Consider the following 21,787-nt stretch of genomic DNA (forward strand, 5'->3'; position numbering starts at 1 on the left):
ATAAATTTGCTCACTGCATGTGAATGACAGTCTGGTGCTTCATGCTGTGAATGGCAACCCGGCCAGCTGTTAGTCTTATACTACAATCTTCTACTACAGCATAGATAAACAATTTTCCATTTTAAGCCAGTTAGGAACATTAATAAAATTTGCGAACAAAATGATGTCATTGCCAGATTCGGATTCGGAGGACGAGCTGCCACCCGGCTGGGAGGAGCGAGCCTCTGACGACGGCGTCGTCTGCTACGTGAAGTACGAAACATGGAAGCCGCAATATATCAATACAAAGTTCATGAAAGTTTTTTTATTACAGCCAGCAAAGCAAAACAACGCAATGGACACACCCGAGAACGGGACGCTCCAAGCGCATCACTGGAGAACTGCCGCTGGGCTGGGAACGCTACTTTGATGAGAGCAGCAAACGCTACATGTTCCTCAACAAGGAGACGCAGCAGCGCACCAACATTGATCCCCGCCTGGCATTTGCCGTGGAGGAGCCAACGTTGAATGTGGCGCAAGTGCGTCAGAGATTCGATTCCTGCACGGCAGCACTGCAAGTGTTACATGGCAAGGATTTGCATGGCCGTGTGGCGCTCATCACGGGCGCAAACTGTGGCATTGGCTTTGAAACTGCACGTTCCCTAGCTCTGCATGGTTGTGAAGTGATCTTTGCCTGCCGTAATGTGGCCTCTGCCAACGAGGCCATCGATCGCATTGCTCAAGAGCGGCCAGCGGCGCGTTCCAGATGCCGTGCGGTGCCACTGGATCTGGGATCACTGCATGCCGTGCAACAGTTCGTGACACACATCAAGCAGAGCGTCAGTCACATTGATTATCTTATACTGAATGCTGGAGTCTTTGCTTTACCCCATACGAAAACTATTGATGGTCTCGAGACAACATTCCAGGTGTGTCATCTATCACATTTCCATCTGACATTGCAATTGGAGTCACTGTTCGATCACAACACACGCATTGTGGTGTTATCCTCCGAATCACACAGGTAAGTTACAGTAACGTCCCTTATACTCTTATACAACTGACTTCTTATACCCGCATGCCTTATACTTGCACACATTACCAGTTCTTATACTTGCATACTGTTGCCATTCTCATACTCTCATCAGTAAGCAAGCCCAATATTTAAGTCCGTGGGACTCTACTGTATTTGAATGGTAACAATAAAAAGCAAAATTTGTAACGGAAATCTAATCAGTATGCGAAAGACACTCAATAGTACAACAATATTTACTACGAAAAGAAGATATTTAAAAATAAAAATATACCAATATAATCAATGCAGAGTAACCAAGTTTTAAGTACTTTGGTATATTTTGGAAACAGCTTTTAATGAAAGCTCTTTCTATTTTGAATTCCAAAAAGCCCGGCAACTTTGTTCCCCCCTGCGAAACTATTGCAATCTACATTCAAATTGCGTTCGCAAATAATTTTTTTTTACAAGTTTATTGCACTTTGGATGCTTGGACTTTGGACTGTCTGTCTGACCGGCTATCGCTTTGCGCTTTCGTCGATGCGTTTGTATTCAAACACAAACTATTAATAGCAAATGCGTACAGTCCAAAGAGAAATACTTGCTTGTTGGGAATTTGGACCCACACACACTCGCACAAATATATACATACATAAATAATTATTGCGGTCAAACGACAACCAAAATTTGTTGAGATTAAAGAAAACAAAAAATGTACAGTACCTGATACACATTACGGAGTAATGATTATTCTTCAATTGGTGACCTTGTAGCATCTCTCAATAATGTTTAATCTTGAATTCCAAGGCGACGATACTCGAAATTGAACTTCACTTTGAAAAATAATAATATTTGCCGTTTGCGTCACAATTGTATTATTTACTGTACATTCAAATGAGTTTGAAGATATTTTGAATGAATCACTTTATCTCTTCATGAATAACTAGTTCTTTTGTCTTCCTCTTTGTTGTGCAGAAACTGAGTTATTTACTTAAACAAGCATATTGAATTCCACTGATAACAGTAGAAAACGCACACCCGCACTCACACAAACGCTCATAGGCGCAACTCACGTGCTGCCGCACATGCACAGTGTCCCACAGTTCATTGAAAACGCACATCTGGCTGCTTGCCAGCTGTGCTCGTTGAGCACACCATTGTTTACGCACACTGTACACACACAGTGTAAATCAACGAAACTCGCGTAAAGCGACGAACGAAGCATAAAACGTAATTGAACTGAAGTTGTAGTTGTGTTGTTGTTTTGATATTGCTGGAGGTGGTTTGTTGTTTTGTTGTTGTACAATGTCTTTTTGCAGCTGTGTTGCGCTGCCGCTTCTCTTGTGTTCGTTGTTTTCATCACGTAGTACTTGATTTTTTTTTGTTGTATCTGCTGTGTATCTCGTGAAATCATTTGTAGCATGCAGCAAAAGTCGCGTGCGCCACCAATCGAACGTACTACTCGCCAAAAGTCATGTATGCCATAAACTACACTTTTAAGTTTGTTTATCTATCTATCACTCACTATGCGGCCAGATATGTATGATGAATGTCGCCATGTTTAAATTGGGGTCATCTTAACGGCGTTGAAGGAGTTTGACAACGGCGAAAATTAAATTGCCGGCAACGGGGTTTGAAGGCCAAATCAACAACAACAATGTTTTAAATACGTATTTATAAATCTGAGAATTTTATTTAAATTTCGTTAATGGCTTTGTATTATCTGGAGAAAGAACAATGGATAACGAAGTGCATGATCATAAAAATAAGCAATTTAACTGAATTTATAGTATGTGTACACATTATTGTAGAATAAATTAAAGATTGATGCCAAAATTGTACAAGATTTTTGTATAGTCAGCAATCCAGTAGCTTCGACATCAAAACACATTTATCACAGCAGCGCGAAGTGGGGTGAGGGGGCGGTATTAACAAGAAGTAAAAATTAATTAATATTAATTTGCATGAGTTTTTGCAATGTTCGTACGTTATCATACACACACACACACACATATACATTTATGCAGCTGTGCGTTAGTGTGCGTTAACTAGGACGGTAAAAACACAAAAACACATCTAAAGTCCATTTATTGCGCGCTTTCAAATGTAACGTCAAATAAACTCGGCTTACACGACTCGCGCTTGCTCTGTAAACAAAGAAACACTTGTAGACAGCAGGAAGTTTATCTAGGGCCAAGTGCGAAAGGGAGCATTGTTATTGCCATTGTTTATGTTTCTGTCTTTGTCACTTTGTCTGCTGTGTGTAGGCGCCTTAGTCACAGTTGTGGCCTGAACTTTTGTCATGGATTCTCTCGTCTCTTGCATCTCATTAACGAGCGCCGAACAACAGCAACAACAACAAATAACAACCACAAAGAGCACAGCAAGAATAACAAAAACAACAACAATGTCAGAGCCAATCAAGACTTGTTTGCGTCCCATCGGCGGGTGCAAAGTCCACCACAATGGTGGGTTTCACTGCATAAAGCTATGTGCACACACACATATGTAAATATATGTATTTTTGATTTGTTTGATAGTATGTGTGTGTTGAGCCGGCTATTTACGATGTACAGCAAAAGCACAACAAATATCAAAACAACAAACAGAACTGCGTCTTAAAATAAACTTGATTCCCCACTTCCCACATCCCTTTGATGCCCTCTCTCGTTCACTCTTCCTTCTAGATTTGCCAATCTGCCTGTGGAGAATCTAACACTACAGCATTTGTCGCCCCCCGCGGACAAGTATTGGAGCATGATGGCATACAACAATGTTAAGCTATGCAATGTACTCTTCGCTCAGGAGCTTGCACAGGTGAGTCATCCATGCCATCTCCTCTTCCCCTTATCCCTGCACCCATTGAATTGACCCAATTTTTTTAAATCGAAATTTAATTTTTATTACTGATATTCAGTTGATTTGGAAAATAAACTATCACTTTTAAAAAACTGATTATTTTGTGATCGGGATTTCATCATTTCAATTCAATAAATTTGGAAATTATTAATAAAGCATTAATCACGTGCATTAAATATAATTTAAGATAACGTTTTCTGATCGGTGTTTCATTATTTATGATTGTTCAATAAATTTGACAGTTATTAAGAAACATTTGTTTTATAATTAATGCAGAGCAATTTATTTAAATTAAGTACGACCCATAAAATCAAATTTATAAAGTTTCAGCAATCCAATGGTTATTTAAATTTAAATAGAACACATGTGTGGGTGATAATATAAGAGTATAACCTTTGACCTTTTCTGATTAGGCATTAATATATAGTATTGTTTACAAAGATATTTATTTATTGAAAAAATACACTCATAAATCAAATGAATCTAACTTTAATTTAACTGAAGTTGTTTGTTCATTTACCGGTTAATGCTCGTTAAATAAATTTGAAAATTATTCAAGAAAAAAATATCAATTTAATCTGTTTGCAATCACGTGGAGAAGTCGTGTTTATTTTATAAATATATTCATTTTTTGCCGGTTATCTTACTGACTCCTTAGCTGACTCACATTTTCTTCTCCCTTTTTAGCGCTGGAAGCAAAGAGGCATCTCCGTCTTCTCGCTGCATCCTGGCAACATGGTGTCCACCCAACTGTCGCGTAATTATTGGTTTTATCGTCTGCTTTTTGCTATAGTGCGACCCTTTACCAAGTCCCTGGTAAGTGAACCCATTAAATTTTAAAGACTTTCACTAATAATTATTTATTTTGGCCCTTTCATGCAGCAACAAGCGGCTGCCACAAGCATTTATTGTGCCACAGCCAACGAGCTGACGGGTTTGTCGGGTCTGTACTTCAACAACTGCTATTTCTGTGAGCCCAGCAAGTTGTCAAAATGCGTTGCGCTGCAGCAACAATTGTGGCAGCTCAGCGAGTGTTTGGTCAGCGACATAATGGAGCAACAAGTTAAATAAAAATTGTTCTTTAAATAGTATTTTTTATTCCTATTTTATACATATACAAATACATTAATTAAACTTGGAGTATACAATTTGTTTTGGTTGTTAAGCTTAAATCTAACATTTGATATAACGGCCTAACTATGAAACTAAGGAACTTCAACTGAGAAGGGGACTAGAAATCAGAGACGCGTCCTTTGCGCTCCCAGTCGCCATAACGCGTTGGCTCCGGACCAGCGGGTCCGCCAATTTCTCCCGTATAGGGATTTGTTGCATTTGGCCATGGCTTCAGTGGCTCCTTCTCCTGATACGGATGACGCGAGAATTCGTCCAATTTGCCGAGTGGCGTCTTGGCGCGCAGTTTCTTTTGGAAGGCCATGAACTTTTCGGTACGTGTCTTGGGTTCCTTAATCTCCACAACGCTCTCGTTGCCGCCCCCGCCAGCTGCACGCCAGGCGCTGCTTGTGGACAAGTAGCTCACTGCGAGTATTTAAAAAACGATAACAAAAATCGATTAATTATTGAGATAGATCAACACCCACACTACACACACACACACACGCTTAAAGAGACACACACCTTGTTTGCCCATCTGCGGCAGGGCGCGCATTGATTGCTTTGCCATCGATTGCATTTTTGTTTTTAATTCTTTGTGCAGTTGTTTCTTTCAATCTACCGGTAAATTTATTTGATTGCTTGCTGTTGATGTTGTTGGTTGGTATTGTTGTTATTGTTATTGGATCTTTCACACAGTGTTGTTGTCACTTGAGCGGCTTCAGCACGTTTGTGGCGCGTTCGACAGAGCTCGTTGTTTATATAGGTTTTATGCTAGCTGAGATGGCTGCTGCGCTGCCTTTATTTCTTTATGTCGCTGCTTCTGCTGCCGCTGCGATTGCGTTGAAAGCAGCACGTTCGTTTTACTTCTACTCTTTACTCTTGTTACGTATTGCTTACCGATTGGCCGATAATGCACAACAATCGACAATCCCCCACCGCCACAATTTGCTGCCTATCGTTGTGCTTTGCGCAACAACATACGTCATCAAAAATGCCAAGAACCTGCTTGGTGTCTAGTTGTTATTAAAATTACTACACAATTTAATTATTATTTGGAAGTTATTTTAATTATTAAAAGCTCATTTTATGAACTGACTTGAGTATGAAATAACCTGTTGATTATTTGGACGTCAAGTGTAACCTTCCAAAAGAATTATGCTTGCACATATCGATATTATTGCTATCACGTAGGACGATTTATTTGTAATAACTTTTATGTAGAAATAAATATAAAATAAGGTTATTTTTGGTATTTATGGATTACTATCCTACATCGAATTAGTGGGAGGAGAAAAAATGTTATAGATACCGTCAAGATCTTTTTAAAGCACATGAACAAAAGTCTATTTAAATTGAAGCGCCTTCTTCTTGCATCTTTACAGCCGTGTAACCAACTGCCAATTCTCGGGTAATCCCATCGGCATTAAATAGTATATTTTATAAATGTGACTGGTTACACCCTGACAAATAACAGAAAGCACTATATTAAGTAAGAAGAAGACAAACGTCTGAATTTATCTAAATAAAATTATATGTTATTTTAAAGGTGTTAAATCAAATTTATTTTTAATTTGCCATGCTGCCAAAGACACCCAAGCCAGCGATTTGGAAATTCATCAAGGGCAGCGCCAAAACACTTTTTGTACTCGAAGCCGTCTGCTTTGCAGCCAGCTACGGACTTTACTATCGCATGAACACGGACCAAGGTGAGCACCACATACATTTTATATAAGCTGGCCGGCTGCAACTGAAATTTAATCTATTTTCTTTTACAGAATTCCGCCAATATATCAACGAAAAGTATCCCTTTGCACTGGATTATTACTACAAAATCGGTGAGATTGTCGGCGACAGCAATATTCGGCAAACGGACGCAAATTATTGGAGCTCTCAAGCGGCCAAATTTAATAACGATAGGAAAGAATAAATTTTATAATGTACAGCAATCCTTATGTCAAGTCTGTGCTGTGGCTCATTGGTTTCGGTGGCATGGGCTACGGCTTGATGCTGCTCACTGAACCTAGCGCCGAAAAAATCGAGAGAATTCGAGCATCTGGATCACCAACTCAGTTGACTGTGGATGAAAAAAAGAAAGCGCTGTTTATGGAAAAGTTAAAGGCGGCGGCCACAAGTAGCACTCCAATTTATAGGCCAGCTCCCGCAGCTGACAAAAAAGATAGTTAGACTTAGGCTTCGTTTTTATGATAATTTGTTACATAAAATAAAACAATTAAATTTGGCAATACAAAAATAACGGAATTTGTTTTGAATACATTCAGTAATCAATAAAATTTTTGTTTAAAAACGATTTCAATTGGATTATTCGAATTATACAAGAATATATATGTACATACATCGACTAAAACGACGTTATAACATTAAACGATCAATTGAAGAAAACCAGAATTGTTGTACGCTGTCTATTGGGCATAATTTTACTTTTATATTTGTAAGCAAAATATTTTTATTTATTTAATATAATGCGAAATGCAAACATTTCTTGCCAGCTTTAAATCACATATCTGTTATAGAATAAACGTTCACCCTAATTGCATCGCGCGCATGGATTTTCGATAAGCGATAACTGTAGCAATGCACTTATTGCTTGCTATGCAAATTGATCGATAACTGTGTTGATACATTTATTATTGGTTCAAACACAGCACTTGTAATTCAATTAAAGAAAATAAAAAAAGTATTAGTGTTCATAAAAATGTCTTCTGATAATGTGCCATTGTTAAACTTGTCCCGCGGACCGTCGGCCGTACAGTTTGGCGCCAACAAAGACTTTCAAACGCGCACCCAACAAAAAGAACTCGACGGTGCTTTTTTTGGGCAACGAACGTCGTCCTTGGTTGCATGCGCAACCCAAGCAGAACTTGCGAAGGGAACACGAGACAATCGCTAGCCTACTGTCCGCGACAACGAGTCACCGTAGTGCAGCACAGGCGAAGGAACTGCTGGAGGAGAGCATCAATTTCCGTGACCTAAGCTCACTAACAGATGAAGATCTGCAATTGTTTGGCTTCGCATCGAGCAAAGAACGCAACGAACTGATTGAAATGTTTGGGGACATGCCAAACCAGGATCCCAGTTACGAGTACATTTGCAACACTAACGATGCACAGGGTTATAACAATCAGATTGTTAGTCATGCTGCCAGCCATCTTAGCTACTTGCGGTCTTCGTTAGCCGCCACCAATTACAAGCTGCGCATGATGCCACCGGAAGATGTGATTGTGGGCGATAAGAGTTATGCTAGTCGCTTTGCCTTGGAAGCGTTGAACAGTGTGCAGAGCATCTCCGATGAGTTGGCTAAGGATTTGCGCAAACTGGAACAGTTAACGATGGAGCATCGCCAGAAGATCCAAAACGAAAACGCAGCACCAACTAAAGAAAAGAACCTGAAGATCTTATACTACACAGCCATAGCTTTGGGCACTGCCTGTGCCTGGTTCTGGTGGTGGTCAAAACGCAGCCACAGTCCTAACTTGGACATGTCGTTAAAGATTTAAAAGTATTCCGCATATTAAGTATTTATCCACCATTATTGCATTTGTTAGACAGTAAGCACTTCCACAAATTGCATAAATACTTCGGTTTACTACTAATGAACAACAACAAGGACGGTGTCGCTTAAAATTTAAGGCATTCCATTTACTATTTAAGTACTTAAATACTATTATTGCATTTAAGAAATCAATCCATTGTTAATTTGGCCATTGTGTTCTCATTACAAAGGTTTACTCAACTATTTTTAGACTATTACCATCTGGAGAACCACAAATTCCACTGAAATCTCCCTACATTAATACTTAATATACTACCAAAACTTGTCTCTCTGTTATTATGCATCCATTCCATTACGTTCACATTACTCGGTGTTCTTCAAGAAACAACAAGTTGGAATCTCTCTTAATTAAAATTTAATATACATATATACTATTTAAAACTAAAACATTGTAATTCTTAGATTATTGTTAGGTTTCTTTCACCTCCTCCGCAAGCAATCGAAAGACCAGATCCACATAGGCGTCCACATGATCCGGAAACTCCCATGCTGTTGTATATGCAATAAGTTTGCTTCTTTGTGTGCAGTGGGCAATGTTCTCTAGAAATGTGAAGTACAGTATTAATTACAAACCGATTCTATGCACTATATTGTACTCACGCATCACTTGCTGCTTGACCACCGACTCCCTGCCATAGCGATTTAATAACTCCTCCATAAAGGAGACAAAATGCTGCAGCTTCCATGTGCGGTAGAAGATGACATTTGATGCGGTGCCGGCTGCTTTGATGAGTGTACGCAATTGTCGCAGAATCTCGTGTGAGTTCTTTACGATATCCACAAATATCGAGGTAATCAAGGCTAATTTATCACATGCCAATGCCATTTCATCCGGATAATAACCAATCTCCTCATCGGGTTTATCCAAGCAACGGGTCTTCTTCGCTTCAATGGCATAGCACAAGGCGATGCCGCGCTGATGAGCCAACTGCCATTTCGCATAGTTTGCCGTAATATCCTTTACCAAGGATTCCAGACGAGCCTTGCAATTGGCCAAATTCGCTTGCTGCTTAACCGGCGACTGCGGATGATGGCTATCGACAACTGCAACGGAATTTTAGATGTTATGGGTTGACAACTTGCACACCTTTTCAACTTACACCGCACTGGAGTTAGAGATGTATTTAAAAGTTCCATACTTCTCATAAAACCGTTGTTTTAATTAATAAAATAAAAAAATTAAAATCTAAATTTAGTCAAGTCTGAAAACAAAAACAATAAAGACGAAGCTGACAGCTGTTTGTGTGTTATCGAAACTTATTATCGAAACATTTTCGGCATAGCAACAAAATAAAGAAAATGTGGGGTTATTATTAAAAGCAGAACAATTAATAATTTTAAAAATATTAAAATTTTATTTTTAATTATATTTAGCTATATCAATTAACAATTCAAGGGTTGCAATATGATATGTAGCTATCAACGCAAATGGTTCCATCCTAATAACAGTGTTACCATTTTATATCTACTTTGGCACTCACCCGCAGTATATTCTTCATATTTTTGGTAGAAAACAGTATATTTCAATATTGAACTTACGGTCACGCTGGCTACCACCATTAAACGTGGCGGTGGCGAGTTTTCTATCATAAGTTAGGTTATATATCGTATGCATCAAATCATACAATTATTTATAAGCTAGTTTTTTAAGGAAAAAACACTTAAATTTAGTGAATTTGCAGTGCGAAATCTTTAAAAAACCACAGACGAACACTTGGCACAAACGGTAAGCATGGAAAACCAATGCAAATCTAAATTTTACATAACAATTATGGTGCTTTATACAAAAAGAAAAAAAGGCGAAAACGAACGAAGCCTCTGCCTGCCTTTCCAAAATTAAATGTGCGACAGCAGCAGCTGCCTGGTTTGGTGTACAAACAGATTTTGCTTTGTGTAATTACAACGCCGCTAGTATTGAACAATTTGCGCGGCGTAAATTGTTTGTGTTTTTTATTGCAACAAATAAATTGTTATAGTTTGGCAGTAGTTCTGATTAAAGTGGAAAATTTCATATTTTTATACATACAAAAAATGCTATGTATAACAGCGCACACCAACACATGCATACATACACACGTACACAAGACCATCGGCCATTCGAATACATACACACGCTCACACATTAATACAAATTACACACATAGACAGCGTGTGCGTATGTATGGATGAACGAGCGAAAGATTGCGGTGCAAAATACAAAAATCATGCGAATTTTCAAAATTGCGTAGTAAGAAAGTGCTGCATTAGTTTATCCAAATTTCTTTCTGCCAAGTGAATACTGTAGATTATATTGTGCGCGCTTTGCCGGTCAAACGTTAAAATACCATTGCAAAAAAAATTTAAAAAAAAAAGTTAAAAGTGCATGTGGCAAAAGTTTCTCTTCAAATGATATTTGAACCAAGTTTTTTTTGACCCTTTACTACTACATAAAAGTCAACTCTTCAGATTTCTTTGTTGAAGCATTTTTGTCGTCATCAGTCAGTAGTAGTCTTCCATTTTGTTTTTCTTTTTTTTTTTGTATTTTGCTGCCGTTGTGCCGCTGGCGTCGCTGCCTGCTGCTGTTCGTGGTGAATTTCTCATATTTTATGCAATTCATTGCGTTTGTTTTGAGTTCATGTAATGGTCGAAATACCTCACTGATGTGCAATACATGAAATAATAATAGGAATAACAACTATCTTAAACGTGTGAAGTGTGAAAATTTTGTGTTCTATTTTGTGTGTGCTGCGCTGTTTTATTAGCATTGACGCACATACAAACGTATGTACGTACATTTTGAGGGCATTGCTTCTTTGTATCTTTCTTTTCATTTTACATTCGCTTTCACGACGTAGCCTCAGCACATGGCGTTGCCACATGGTTATTTTTTTCTTTGCACACATTCACATTTTGTGTATGAACTACAGTCTCGCGAAAGTAGCAGCGCAGTGTTATTATTGAGTGTAATTCTTTTAATTTGTTTACGCTATCAATATATTGTGGTATATAAATACAAGGCTGTTGCTTTCGACCGGACTTTCAAGCAAAGGTCTGGCAATACGTAACAAATGGCGCGCAAAATGTGGTGAACCGGCACTTTGCTTATGGTTGCCCTTTTGCTCTATTCACCATTTCTACCTTTTGAAAGAAAAAAAAGTTCGTTGTTCTCACGGCATCGATAGGCAACACTTGTAAAATGTGTGTGTAGGTGTGTGAGTGTGTTGAAATGAATGACGCTGTAGCTGGGACATCGCTACGCCAACGACGTTTAGCGCATGTTGTGATATAGCGAAAAGAAAAACAATTTCCAAAAAATATTTTCTCGTATCAGAGTGTGGAAACGGCAATAATACGACCAGCGTGCTTAAAGACCACATGCAAGAGCAAGCGGAGCGTTGCAAACGCCGAACAACTTGTGAACGTGTACAAAAAGCAGTTAGACGACGATACAGGCAAAGCGGACATACACGACCATTCACACATACATGTGTGTGTGCATATGTATACCGGCCGGTTGCTGTCAGTAGCGCGCCGACGACGACGACGACAACGGCTCTGCTTACCTGCCTTTCATAATTATTTGTGCCTATTTTAGCTGCTTTGCTATATACAGTACATAAGAGTGTGTATGTGCGAGTGTGTGTGTGCGTGATTTGCTGCTGTCATCCGTTCTCTCTCGTCGAATGTGGCCAGAGTTTATGTAGATCTACTTTTATCTCTTGGTATTTCTGTCTTTACTGATTATTTGTATTTTTCTTTTTGTGCTCTTTCAATATATTTCATGTCTCTTCCGCGACAACAACAATGGACACCGCTTGGGCACATAAATAAAAAACGGCCTAATCTAATAATTAGAAAGTTACGTGTAGACGTCGTGGCTTTTGTTTAATTATTTTGAAAAATAATACAAAAAACAACAAAAAAAAAAACTTTGGCAACTAAAACCAACCCCTACAACAACACAAGCATCAAACAACAGCAACTAGTGTTAAATTGAAAAGTGTATACAAGCGATAAAGAAACCAACAAAACAAGACACCAACCGACAACAGAAGAAGAAATTCAAGTCCACAAGTGTAAAATAAACAGCAGCAAAATTACGTCAATTATTGAAAATATACCCGGCGCAATAGCTCACAACAACCATCAAAACAACATCATGGAAGAAGACGAGAGGGGCAAACTTTTTGTTGGCGGCCTGTCCTGGGAGACAACGCAAGAGAATCTCTCTCGTTATTTCTGTCGTTTCGGCGACATCATCGATTGTGTTGTAATGAAGAACAACGAGAGCGGTAGATCGCGTGGCTTCGGCTTTGTCACCTTCGCTGATCCCACGAACGTCAACCATGTGCTTCAGAATGGTCCGCATACGCTCGACGGTCGTACCATCGATCCCAAGCCGTGCAATCCACGCACGCTGCAGAAGCCCAAGAAGGGCGGCGGCTACAAGGTCTTCCTTGGCGGTCTGCCATCGAACGTTACGGAGACTGATCTGCGCACGTTCTTTGGCCGTTATGGCAAGGTCACCGAGGTGGTCATCATGTACGACCAGGAGAAGAAAAAGTCTCGTGGATTCGGATTCTTGTCCTTCGAGGAGGAGTCCTCTGTGGAACATGTGACCAACGAGCGTTACATCAATTTGAATGGCAAGCAGGTGCGTAATCATCAACAATTTTACAAATTAAAACCATTTACTATCTGAAACAGAACTAAAAATTGAGCTGCAAAGCAAATGTCCATTCCATTTTTAGACTATGTGAAAATATTGGCTGCTATCTAAAGTAATAACCTAATAATGCAGACGATCAGCAATATTTTCATCATGATTAGTCCGATTGTTATAAGTTATAAAATTAACTGTAGCTTATTAAAATATGTCTGAAACCTATGATTGGTTCGTGTCTCTCACAAGCACTGGTTAAAATAAATTCTGTGGTTTGTGCGAGAATAACTCAACTCTAATTTTAACGTATTAAATAAGGTTTGAGCATTTATAGGCGATTAAACATCGTGTAGAAATTGTAGGTTTCAAATATTCGCTGATTAAGCAGTAAAGAAAATGCAGCACATCACTCTGTGATTCCATTTTGATTTCGATGTTATAAGACTTCGTTTTTGAAGAAACTATTACAGTCTTACCTGTGATAATAGTAATAATAGTTAACCATAATTGTTGCATTTCTATGTGTTTAAGTAATGCTAAGTGTCTTGTAATCTACCGATGATCGTGATCTTAATATTGCGTGTATGCTTTTTGGCAGGTTGAAATTAAGAAGGCCGAGCCTCGTGACGGTTCCGGTGGACAGAACTCTAACAACAGCACTGTGGGAGGTGGTTACGGCAAGCTGGGCAACGAGTGCAGCCACTGGGGACCTCATCATGCGCCCATCAACATGATGCAGGGCCAGAATGGTCAGATGGGTGGTCCGCCACTCAATATGCCCATTGGGGCGCCTAACATGATGCCTGGATACCAGGGCTGGGGCACATCGCCTCAACAGCAGGGCTATGGCTATGGCAATAGCGGACCTGGATCCTACCAGGGCTGGGGTGCACCTCCAGGCCCCCAGGGACCACCACCACAGTGGTCGAACTACGCTGGACCGCAGCAGACGCAGGGCTATGGCGGCTACGATATGTACAACTCGACATCGACGGGAGCACCGTCGGGTCCGTCAGGTGGCGGTACCTGGAACTCATGGAATATGCCACCCAATTCGGCTGGACCAACTGGGGCACCTGGTGCCGGCGCTGGCACCGCCACCGATATGTACTCGCGTGCCCAGACCTGGGCAGCTGGCGGACCATCGACCACCGGCCCCGTGGGCAACATGCAGCGCACTGGACCCGGAAATTCGGCCTCGAAATCGGGCTCCGAATACGATTATGGCGGCTACGGATCCGGCTATGATTACGATTACAGCAACTATGTTAAACAGGAGGGTGCCTCCAATTATGGCGCAGGTCCCAGGTCAGCGTATGGCAACGATAGCTCCACACAGCCACCGTATGCCGCTTCGCAGGCCGTTTAAGCAGCTGCCTGTGTCCCCGTCTCCCGTCTCCGTGTCCGTGGTCCCAAGAGAAAGAGAGAACGAGAGAAGGAGAGAGAGAGGTGAATGATGAAGAAGGCAAAAAGATGGTGGTAATTGTAAGCTAAAGCGTCGTCTGTTCTCGTTTAAACCTTTTTTAAAGCATATACATATTTTTCATTTTGAGATCAGTTGTTGAAATTAATTAATGTAATAATTTAAACATATGCTACACAACACATACACACAACAACAACAACAACACTCAAGAATTCAGCTAAAAGTAATAACAAAAGAGAAACCCTAGCAAAACAAGGCAGGTTCATAGGTTTATATATATATATAGATGATATATGTATAAAACAACAGTATATATATATGAATATATATATTCTATAGCAATGAGTATGTAAAAACATCATAAACATAAAACATAGACAACAACCTGAAGAATAAGAACACTCAGAGCAACAACAAAAACATTTCTCATACGCCCTTCCTTCTCCTATATATATCCTATATCCCCCCATATATTACACTAACAAACAACACCCAACTAAAACCGCAGAAACATGCATTATTCAATAACAACAAATAAGAAAGGAAAAAAATAATAGAAATGTGAAGATTTAAACATAATGATTTACAAGTATAAAGTTTAGCCAATTAGACACAAAAGAAAAGTGTACGGAAAAAAACAAATACAAAACAAGAAAGGAATTATAAGAAATTATACATTAAAAAATACATTTAAAACACAAAAAGATCCCCCTTAATTACTAAAATTAGTAAATACAAATTCGAAATTGTACATTTACAACAAACACACAACAACAACAACATCTTGGCAACAACAAATGGAACTTGCGCCGTGTCCCCCAACGAGTCTAACTTTGCTCCCTTCCCCTCCCACGCCCAGCACTTTTGGCGACAAGGCGTTAGCGTGTCTTGGAAAAGCTACAAAGGGGAAAAACACAATTAATTGTAATTATTGTAGGGGAAAGCACGCTTGTCTTAGCCAGAGTTTTAGCAACGGCGCGGGAATCGGGAAAATGGAAGTGGAAGTTGGCAATTGTTGCGGGGGTTGTGGCGCTAAAGTGAGAAAGAAAGAAAACGTTACAAAATTAATAAATTTACCATTTAATAAAGTATAAACAACTAGCTAAAAGTTAAACTACATATATAAAGAAACCTTAATTAATAAGCGTATGTCGTATGTCGTTTGCATGTAAGCGAAAGTTGAACTTGAAACTAGAATTATATAGTGTTGGAATTATTATTTTTTAGTTAAAAAGAAGAGATATGAGAACCGCTAAATAACAAACAAAAACATTATGATTGATTGTCGACTATCGATAATCGCGGATGAGGATTAAAAGCATAACAAAAAAAAAATCACAAAAAATACGAAACGCTCTTAAACAAAATATACATTTAAAATAAAAGGAAACGGAAAAGATTAAAGAGAATTAGAAAACGAAAAGAAGAAAAACAAAAACGCTATATACATACTTATATACATCTATATATATAAAATATATACATAAATTTAAACAACAACAAAACGTAAATTTAAACTACAGTTAAAAAGCAGAATAGGAAACAAAAAGTCATAAAAAAAACGATACAAAAATAGATAGAGATTGACAGCCAGAAGAAAGTAAGAAAGTAAAAAGAAAACGATGCTTAGAGTTGCGTTGCACATTTTTTTCAATTTTCATCGTTTGCCAAGCAGACGACAAGAACAACAACAACAGCAAGATCAGCAACAATAACAATAATAACAACAATTGGTGTATATGTGTGTTGTGTGTGTTCTACTCACAAACACACACACACATGCGCGCACATATATTTGTATACAGAAAGAAAAACACACACACAACATGCGCATAAAGCAACATGAGAATGAATTGCATATTTTATTGATTATATATAAATATTTTATATATCTTTAATTACTTTACATATATATATTATTTACTCTTAATTACACAAAACATGATCATTTTTTATGTGACCACCAACAACAACCAACAAGTAAACTAATTTTTAAATGATTATTAAACATTAAAAACCTACAAAATAAACACAAAAAAAATACCTTACATAATATATATATAATCTAATAGATACATTTATACACATTTATATACAACAAACAAATATGAAGTAATGTTTTTTTGCTATTACAAACTACAACTACAATATACACACGTAATTTTTAATTTGTTGATTACGCGACACATTTACGATTACCATATACATACAATTACATACATACATATTTACATATATACCTTACTTTATTTTTCGGTGATTTATTGCATAGTGTTTTTCGTCTAATTTTTACAACTTTTACTTAGCAAGCAAATCCTACAAACATAAATTCCTAATTTAATATTTCGTTTAAAATTACAAATAAAACATATGCTTAAATTTTTTATATAATTATAAACTTAAAAAAACTAAAAAAAAAAAAAAAAGAAATCAATAACAAAACTAACGTAAAAATGCAAAAAATACACAGTAAAAAAAACAACAAAGTAAAGTGAAAAACGTATGAAAAGCGTTTGAAAATTTTGAAAAAAAACAAATGCTTTTGTTTTCCTTTTAATTTAATTTAATAACAATAACAAAAGTGCAACAGCTCTGTGCTGCTTCTTCTCTATGTTGTGCGTATGTGTGCGAAGGCGAATGTGTGTGCGTGTGTGTAAATCACAAATTGTATGTTGCAATAATTTACTTGGCCAGCAGAGCAGCAGGAGACGATGAGAACTAAATCAGTTGAGCAAGAAGTTTCGATCCATTTCCGCTTGTAATTTTTCGTAATTTGTAATTTCTGTGTTTTTTCCAGCAGAGAGACCAGCAGCAGCAAAAACAAGAACAAAAACAATAATTATTTTGCTGCAGTGCAACAACAACAGCAACCACAAATACAACAACAACAACGTATCAGGCAGGCTCTTGACCTAACCTAACTTAGAAAAAAAAAGAAAAAAACAGTTATGCGTGTATATATTCATACATGTTGAAAAATCTGTTGGTAAATGCAGTTAAGAAAACACCTGATGTAATTTTATAAGCAAAAATCATTATTATTATTACATAAATTAATTACTATTATGAACATTGCATACTTACACACCTATACATATATCTTTTGTTTATTACCAGATACCAGAACCCTTTTTTTTGCATGCAGAAACAGTTAAAAAAAAAAAAAAAAAAATTATATTAAAATAAAAGTGATGTTTAACAATTTGAAATAAGTAATGGTAAAATTAATAACTAATTCAAGAAAATATACATAAATAGTTAAAGCAAGGTTTAAAGTAATGGAAAATGTAAACGTAAAGCAAAAAACAAAAAAAAAATATTAAAAAAAAAACAAACACACTGACTGTTAATTGTAAAACAATTTCTTTTTTAATCCGTACGATTTATGATTTAAAGTTAAACATTTTTTAAATAAAAACAAAACCTAATAAATGAACTACATATATGCATCTAAACGTAATTACAACTACTATATACAATTATATATATAAATATATATATACTATATACATACATATAAATATATGCATAAATATATCAATTTAACAGTAACAAATAAATCTAATCTATTGTACTAAACAAAAAAATGAAATGAAAAACCACAAAAAAAATATGAAACTTAAAAGTGTTGCACTTTCAACAAATACGAAAACGTGACGTAAAACAAAAAGTAAAAAAAAAACGAAAACAAAAAGTCAAAGAAAATGAATAGAAAATGGAAATGGCAAAATACAAGTGTGACTGTTAGTCTGCTATTATAGTAACAAGTCCATACAACGGCAAACAAATATCTATGTATGTCCATGCACCAAGAGAGAAATGTGTATGGTAATGATATTGAAGTAGTTTGTTTCGTTACATATTTATTTTCTCATTTCGTGTATTTGTGGTGGTCTGTTTCTTATTTTTTTGTTTGGCAACGCAATTGGAATTTCTTTACAATTTTGTTTTTGATCCTTATGCAGAATGCAAATCTTTATTTGATGATTTGTTTTTGTCTTTTTTAATTTTCATTGATATTTTGGGAACTCATTCGTGTGTGGGGTTTTCAAGTTTCGCCGATATACATAAAAAAATGACAATGAAATAGCTATAAAACGATCTAATTTAACATTTAAGATAAAATAGTTACGAATGATGCGCCAAAAAATTGCAAACTGCGAGTAAAACGACAAAACTGAGAATACCGAAAATACTAAAAACAAAACAAAAAAAACATAAAAGATCGATTATCAATTACATTGATATCTGCAGTCAGTTCAAGAATTATCGATTAACGATTTCGTTTACAATTTCGACTGGTATCATAGTTAAGCTAAGTAACTGCTGACACAGGCACATGAATTTTCTAATTTCTAATTTTTTTGTTGGTTTCCCCACAGTTTTGTTGTTCAGGTATTCAAATAATGTACTTGTGTATTAGCCTTTAAAGACTAAACTAGAATGATTTGAAATAAGGAAATTTACAGATATCTAAGCTAAATTCCTAAGACAAAACGATTCCACCTAAGACACCTTTTGTAATGACTAAATTTATAGGGCAAGGCAAACCAAAAAAACAAAAAAAAAAAAACACAATAAGATAATTACAAACATACATAATGAGAGAAATAGTAACAGTTAGTGGTAGACTATTATATTACACATGGTGAATAAGCGAGAGTGGTGAGATTCGATCAACAACTCTGTGCGTGCATGTTTTGTACTTGTTTTTGTAACTACTTGATGAACTTGATCGTAAAATAATGAAATCAATCTGATATGGAGCAAATAAAAATAAAACAAACATGGGAGTAAATAAAACAAAATACATAGCATTGATGTTAGAGATCTGACAAATGAAATCTAAGTGCATAAGACGTTTAATAATTGTTATTTGGTGAATTTGGTGAATTTTGTTTTTTGATTTTCAACTTGGCTTTTGTTCGTTCGTTCGTTAAGCATAAATTCTAATACGAGGTATGTATGTGTATCTACTTTACAGTGGCTCACAGCTAGTATCGATAATATGGTAATCTTAAACGTAAACACAAACGTAAAACCAAGCAAACCAAGATAGAGTAAACAAAACTTATTTGTATGTAGTTTAAATAATACATAATAGACAAAAACGCAAAAAAAAGAGAAAAAACTATGCAAAATAACCAAAATAAAACCAAAATTGAGACTGTAAACATGCAACAAATTGACGCAGAGAATAAGATGAAAAATAAAGCTTATAAACTAACTCTTAACTCGTAAAACAAAAAAAAAAAAAATCTCAGATGAATAGGCTACCTACATAAGTTCGTGTAAGGATTTCGTTGATGGAACAGCAATTTCTCGAATACTTTTTAAATTATATTATTCGTTTATTGCAATTGTTCTTCGATATAAATATTGTATTTCTTATTTTTCTCATCGATTTTCAAGTTCTTTTCACTTTGCATGGTTAGAAACACACACACATACACCCACACACCAAACACACACACACACACACAAGCATTTTCGTTAACTATGTATGTATAGATGAATGTAAGGCGCGACTAAGGTTATTTAAGAACTAAAATACATAGTTGTTTTATTTATTATGGACATCTAAGCATTAAATTAACTTAAAATACAACAACATAAGCAGGCTAAGAAGTGCTAAGAATTCTCATACTTGCTTTAAGTGTGAATAGTTTTAGCGTTAACTGTAGCTAAAAGCAGCCAAACAAAATTCACCACACACACACACATAGGCATACATGTACATTTAGATACATTCAACTTATAAACCAATTGTAACGGTTTTTAGGCGTATAAGTGTTGCGAATTGTGTAAAAATGTTTTAGACTCATACATACATACATATGTATTTAATTTATTTAACACTCTAACACACCCACATGCACACACTGGCAGTATATACAAATTACATGAGATGTTTTTTGGGTCATTTTTTTCTAGACTTTTTCTACTTGTACTTTTTAGAGATAACATTAGAACCGAAACAGGTAAAAAAGCGTTAAATGCATTAATTATGTGTAATGAAGATGAACAGAAAAGTTACATACATACATAGAGACAACAAAATAAGAAAGTAATTGAAATACATACATACTTACATACATATAGAGGCAAGAGAAACGGATAGAAAGAGAGGAGAGAACGAAAAGTTGCAAGGTTTTAGTTTACGGTAAACTTAAAGAAATTTTTTATAATGTATTTATACATACCTAAATTTAAATTTTTAATTAATTTTTTAATGTAATACGAACACAGTGCCTAAGTAATATCAAAAACAAAACAAAAAAGAACAAGAAAAAAAAAAAACAAAATACAAAACGAGTAATAAGCAACAACAATGCAAGTAAGTGAACACAAAAATAACTGTCAAGGACATTGTTACTAAAAACATACACATAAAAATAATGATTGATTGATTGATACATAAATGGAACGAAACAAAGCAAAACATTCACAATGCGACAACAAAATTTAGCAACAAATTCAAGCAACTAACTAAGCACATACGATACGATACATTAACGATAACGATAACGATAACAGCCCGATTTGCATAATTGTATAAATGTAACTGACATAATTACACTCCTCCCCCCCCCAAGAAACAAGAGATGCTAACTAAGCTAAATATAAAACAAAAACTAAATAAAAATACCATACTAATAAATATAACAACGTACCCCCTACATACGTCTCTCGATCATACAAATTATTATATAAATATATACATACATATGTGTAGAAATTTGACGATCTTTAATTGAGTGCATAAGTTAATTGATTTGTTGTCCAAATTCGACATATATAGACGATATATATAGAGAACTCTAGGCATTTCACATATGTAGTCTAAATGACATCAATTGCAAGTTGAATATTTGATTTATTATTATTATTATATGAACAACAATTGGTTCACATATTGCATTGGCACCACAATAACAATAACAACAAAAACAACCACAAAAAAGAGAAGCAAAGCAAAGCCAATTGAAAGATGCAGAAGAGAAATCAAGTATATCGATAATTTAATTTCTATAAATTCAAGTTCAAATTTCAATTGTTTATTCGTTTACAAAATAAAAAACAATTACTAAAAATACACGAAATGAATAACAAAAAAATTTCTAATTATGTTTAAAAATTAATGTAGTTTGTAAAAAAAAGTTTTAAGCAAAAAGAAAACCAAAA

General features: G+C 36.1%; 7 protein-coding genes across 7 annotated transcripts; 5 read left to right on the top strand and 2 right to left on the bottom strand.

Annotated features, from left to right (window-relative positions):
- The first annotated feature begins 64 nt into the window (after positions 1–64).
- Positions 65–5,136, top strand: LOC133847526 (WW domain-containing oxidoreductase). The gene is made up of 5 exons (XM_062282643.1): positions 65–252; positions 314–1,003; positions 3,679–3,808; positions 4,538–4,666; positions 4,733–5,136. The coding sequence occupies exons 1-5, from the start codon at positions 161–163 to the stop codon at positions 4,919–4,921; spliced, it is 1,230 nt and encodes a 409-aa protein (XP_062138627.1). The 5' UTR covers positions 65–160; the 3' UTR covers positions 4,922–5,136.
- LOC133847580 (succinate dehydrogenase assembly factor 4, mitochondrial) lies at positions 4,925–5,743 on the bottom strand. The gene is made up of 2 exons (XM_062282733.1): positions 5,486–5,743; positions 4,925–5,386 (listed from the first exon to the last, which is right to left on the bottom strand). The coding sequence occupies exons 1-2, from the start codon at positions 5,538–5,540 to the stop codon at positions 5,082–5,084; spliced, it is 360 nt and encodes a 119-aa protein (XP_062138717.1). The 5' UTR covers positions 5,541–5,743; the 3' UTR covers positions 4,925–5,081.
- Positions 5,744–6,458: 715 nt separating this feature from the next.
- On the top strand, positions 6,459–6,890 carry LOC133847588 (protein CEBPZOS). The gene is made up of 2 exons (XM_062282742.1): positions 6,459–6,669; positions 6,739–6,890. The coding sequence occupies exons 1-2, from the start codon at positions 6,540–6,542 to the stop codon at positions 6,888–6,890; spliced, it is 282 nt and encodes a 93-aa protein (XP_062138726.1). The 5' UTR covers positions 6,459–6,539.
- An 8-nt stretch (positions 6,891–6,898) lies between these two features.
- Positions 6,899–7,231, top strand: LOC133847594 (uncharacterized). Its single transcript, XM_062282755.1, has one exon. It carries the CDS (start codon positions 6,899–6,901, stop codon positions 7,145–7,147), a length of 249 nt encoding a protein of 82 aa, XP_062138739.1. The 3' UTR covers positions 7,148–7,231.
- A 345-nt stretch (positions 7,232–7,576) lies between these two features.
- On the top strand, positions 7,577–8,921 carry LOC133845482 (uncharacterized). Its single transcript, XM_062279956.1, is given in 2 exon segments — positions 7,577–7,790; positions 7,792–8,921. Coding segments are annotated over 2 exon segments (801 nt in total). The 5' UTR covers positions 7,577–7,676; the 3' UTR covers positions 8,479–8,921.
- LOC133845490 (uncharacterized) lies at positions 8,873–9,792 on the bottom strand. Its single transcript, XM_062279967.1, has 3 exons — positions 9,635–9,792; positions 9,135–9,578; positions 8,873–9,074 (listed from the first exon to the last, which is right to left on the bottom strand). The coding sequence occupies exons 1-3, from the start codon at positions 9,678–9,680 to the stop codon at positions 8,944–8,946; spliced, it is 621 nt and encodes a 206-aa protein (XP_062135951.1). The 5' UTR covers positions 9,681–9,792; the 3' UTR covers positions 8,873–8,943.
- A 311-nt stretch (positions 9,793–10,103) lies between these two features.
- Positions 10,104–17,139, top strand: LOC133845466 (heterogeneous nuclear ribonucleoprotein 27C). The gene is made up of 3 exons (XM_062279935.1): positions 10,104–10,260; positions 12,369–13,167; positions 13,775–17,139. The coding sequence occupies exons 2-3, from the start codon at positions 12,673–12,675 to the stop codon at positions 14,543–14,545; spliced, it is 1,266 nt and encodes a 421-aa protein (XP_062135919.1). The 5' UTR covers positions 10,104–10,260; positions 12,369–12,672; the 3' UTR covers positions 14,546–17,139.
- The last annotated feature ends 4,648 nt before the right edge of the window (positions 17,140–21,787 follow it).

Source organism: Drosophila sulfurigaster, chromosome 2L (genome assembly GCF_023558435.1).
Source record: "Drosophila sulfurigaster albostrigata strain 15112-1811.04 chromosome 2L, ASM2355843v2, whole genome shotgun sequence".
Lineage (NCBI taxonomy): Eukaryota > Metazoa > Arthropoda > Insecta > Diptera > Drosophilidae > Drosophila > Drosophila sulfurigaster.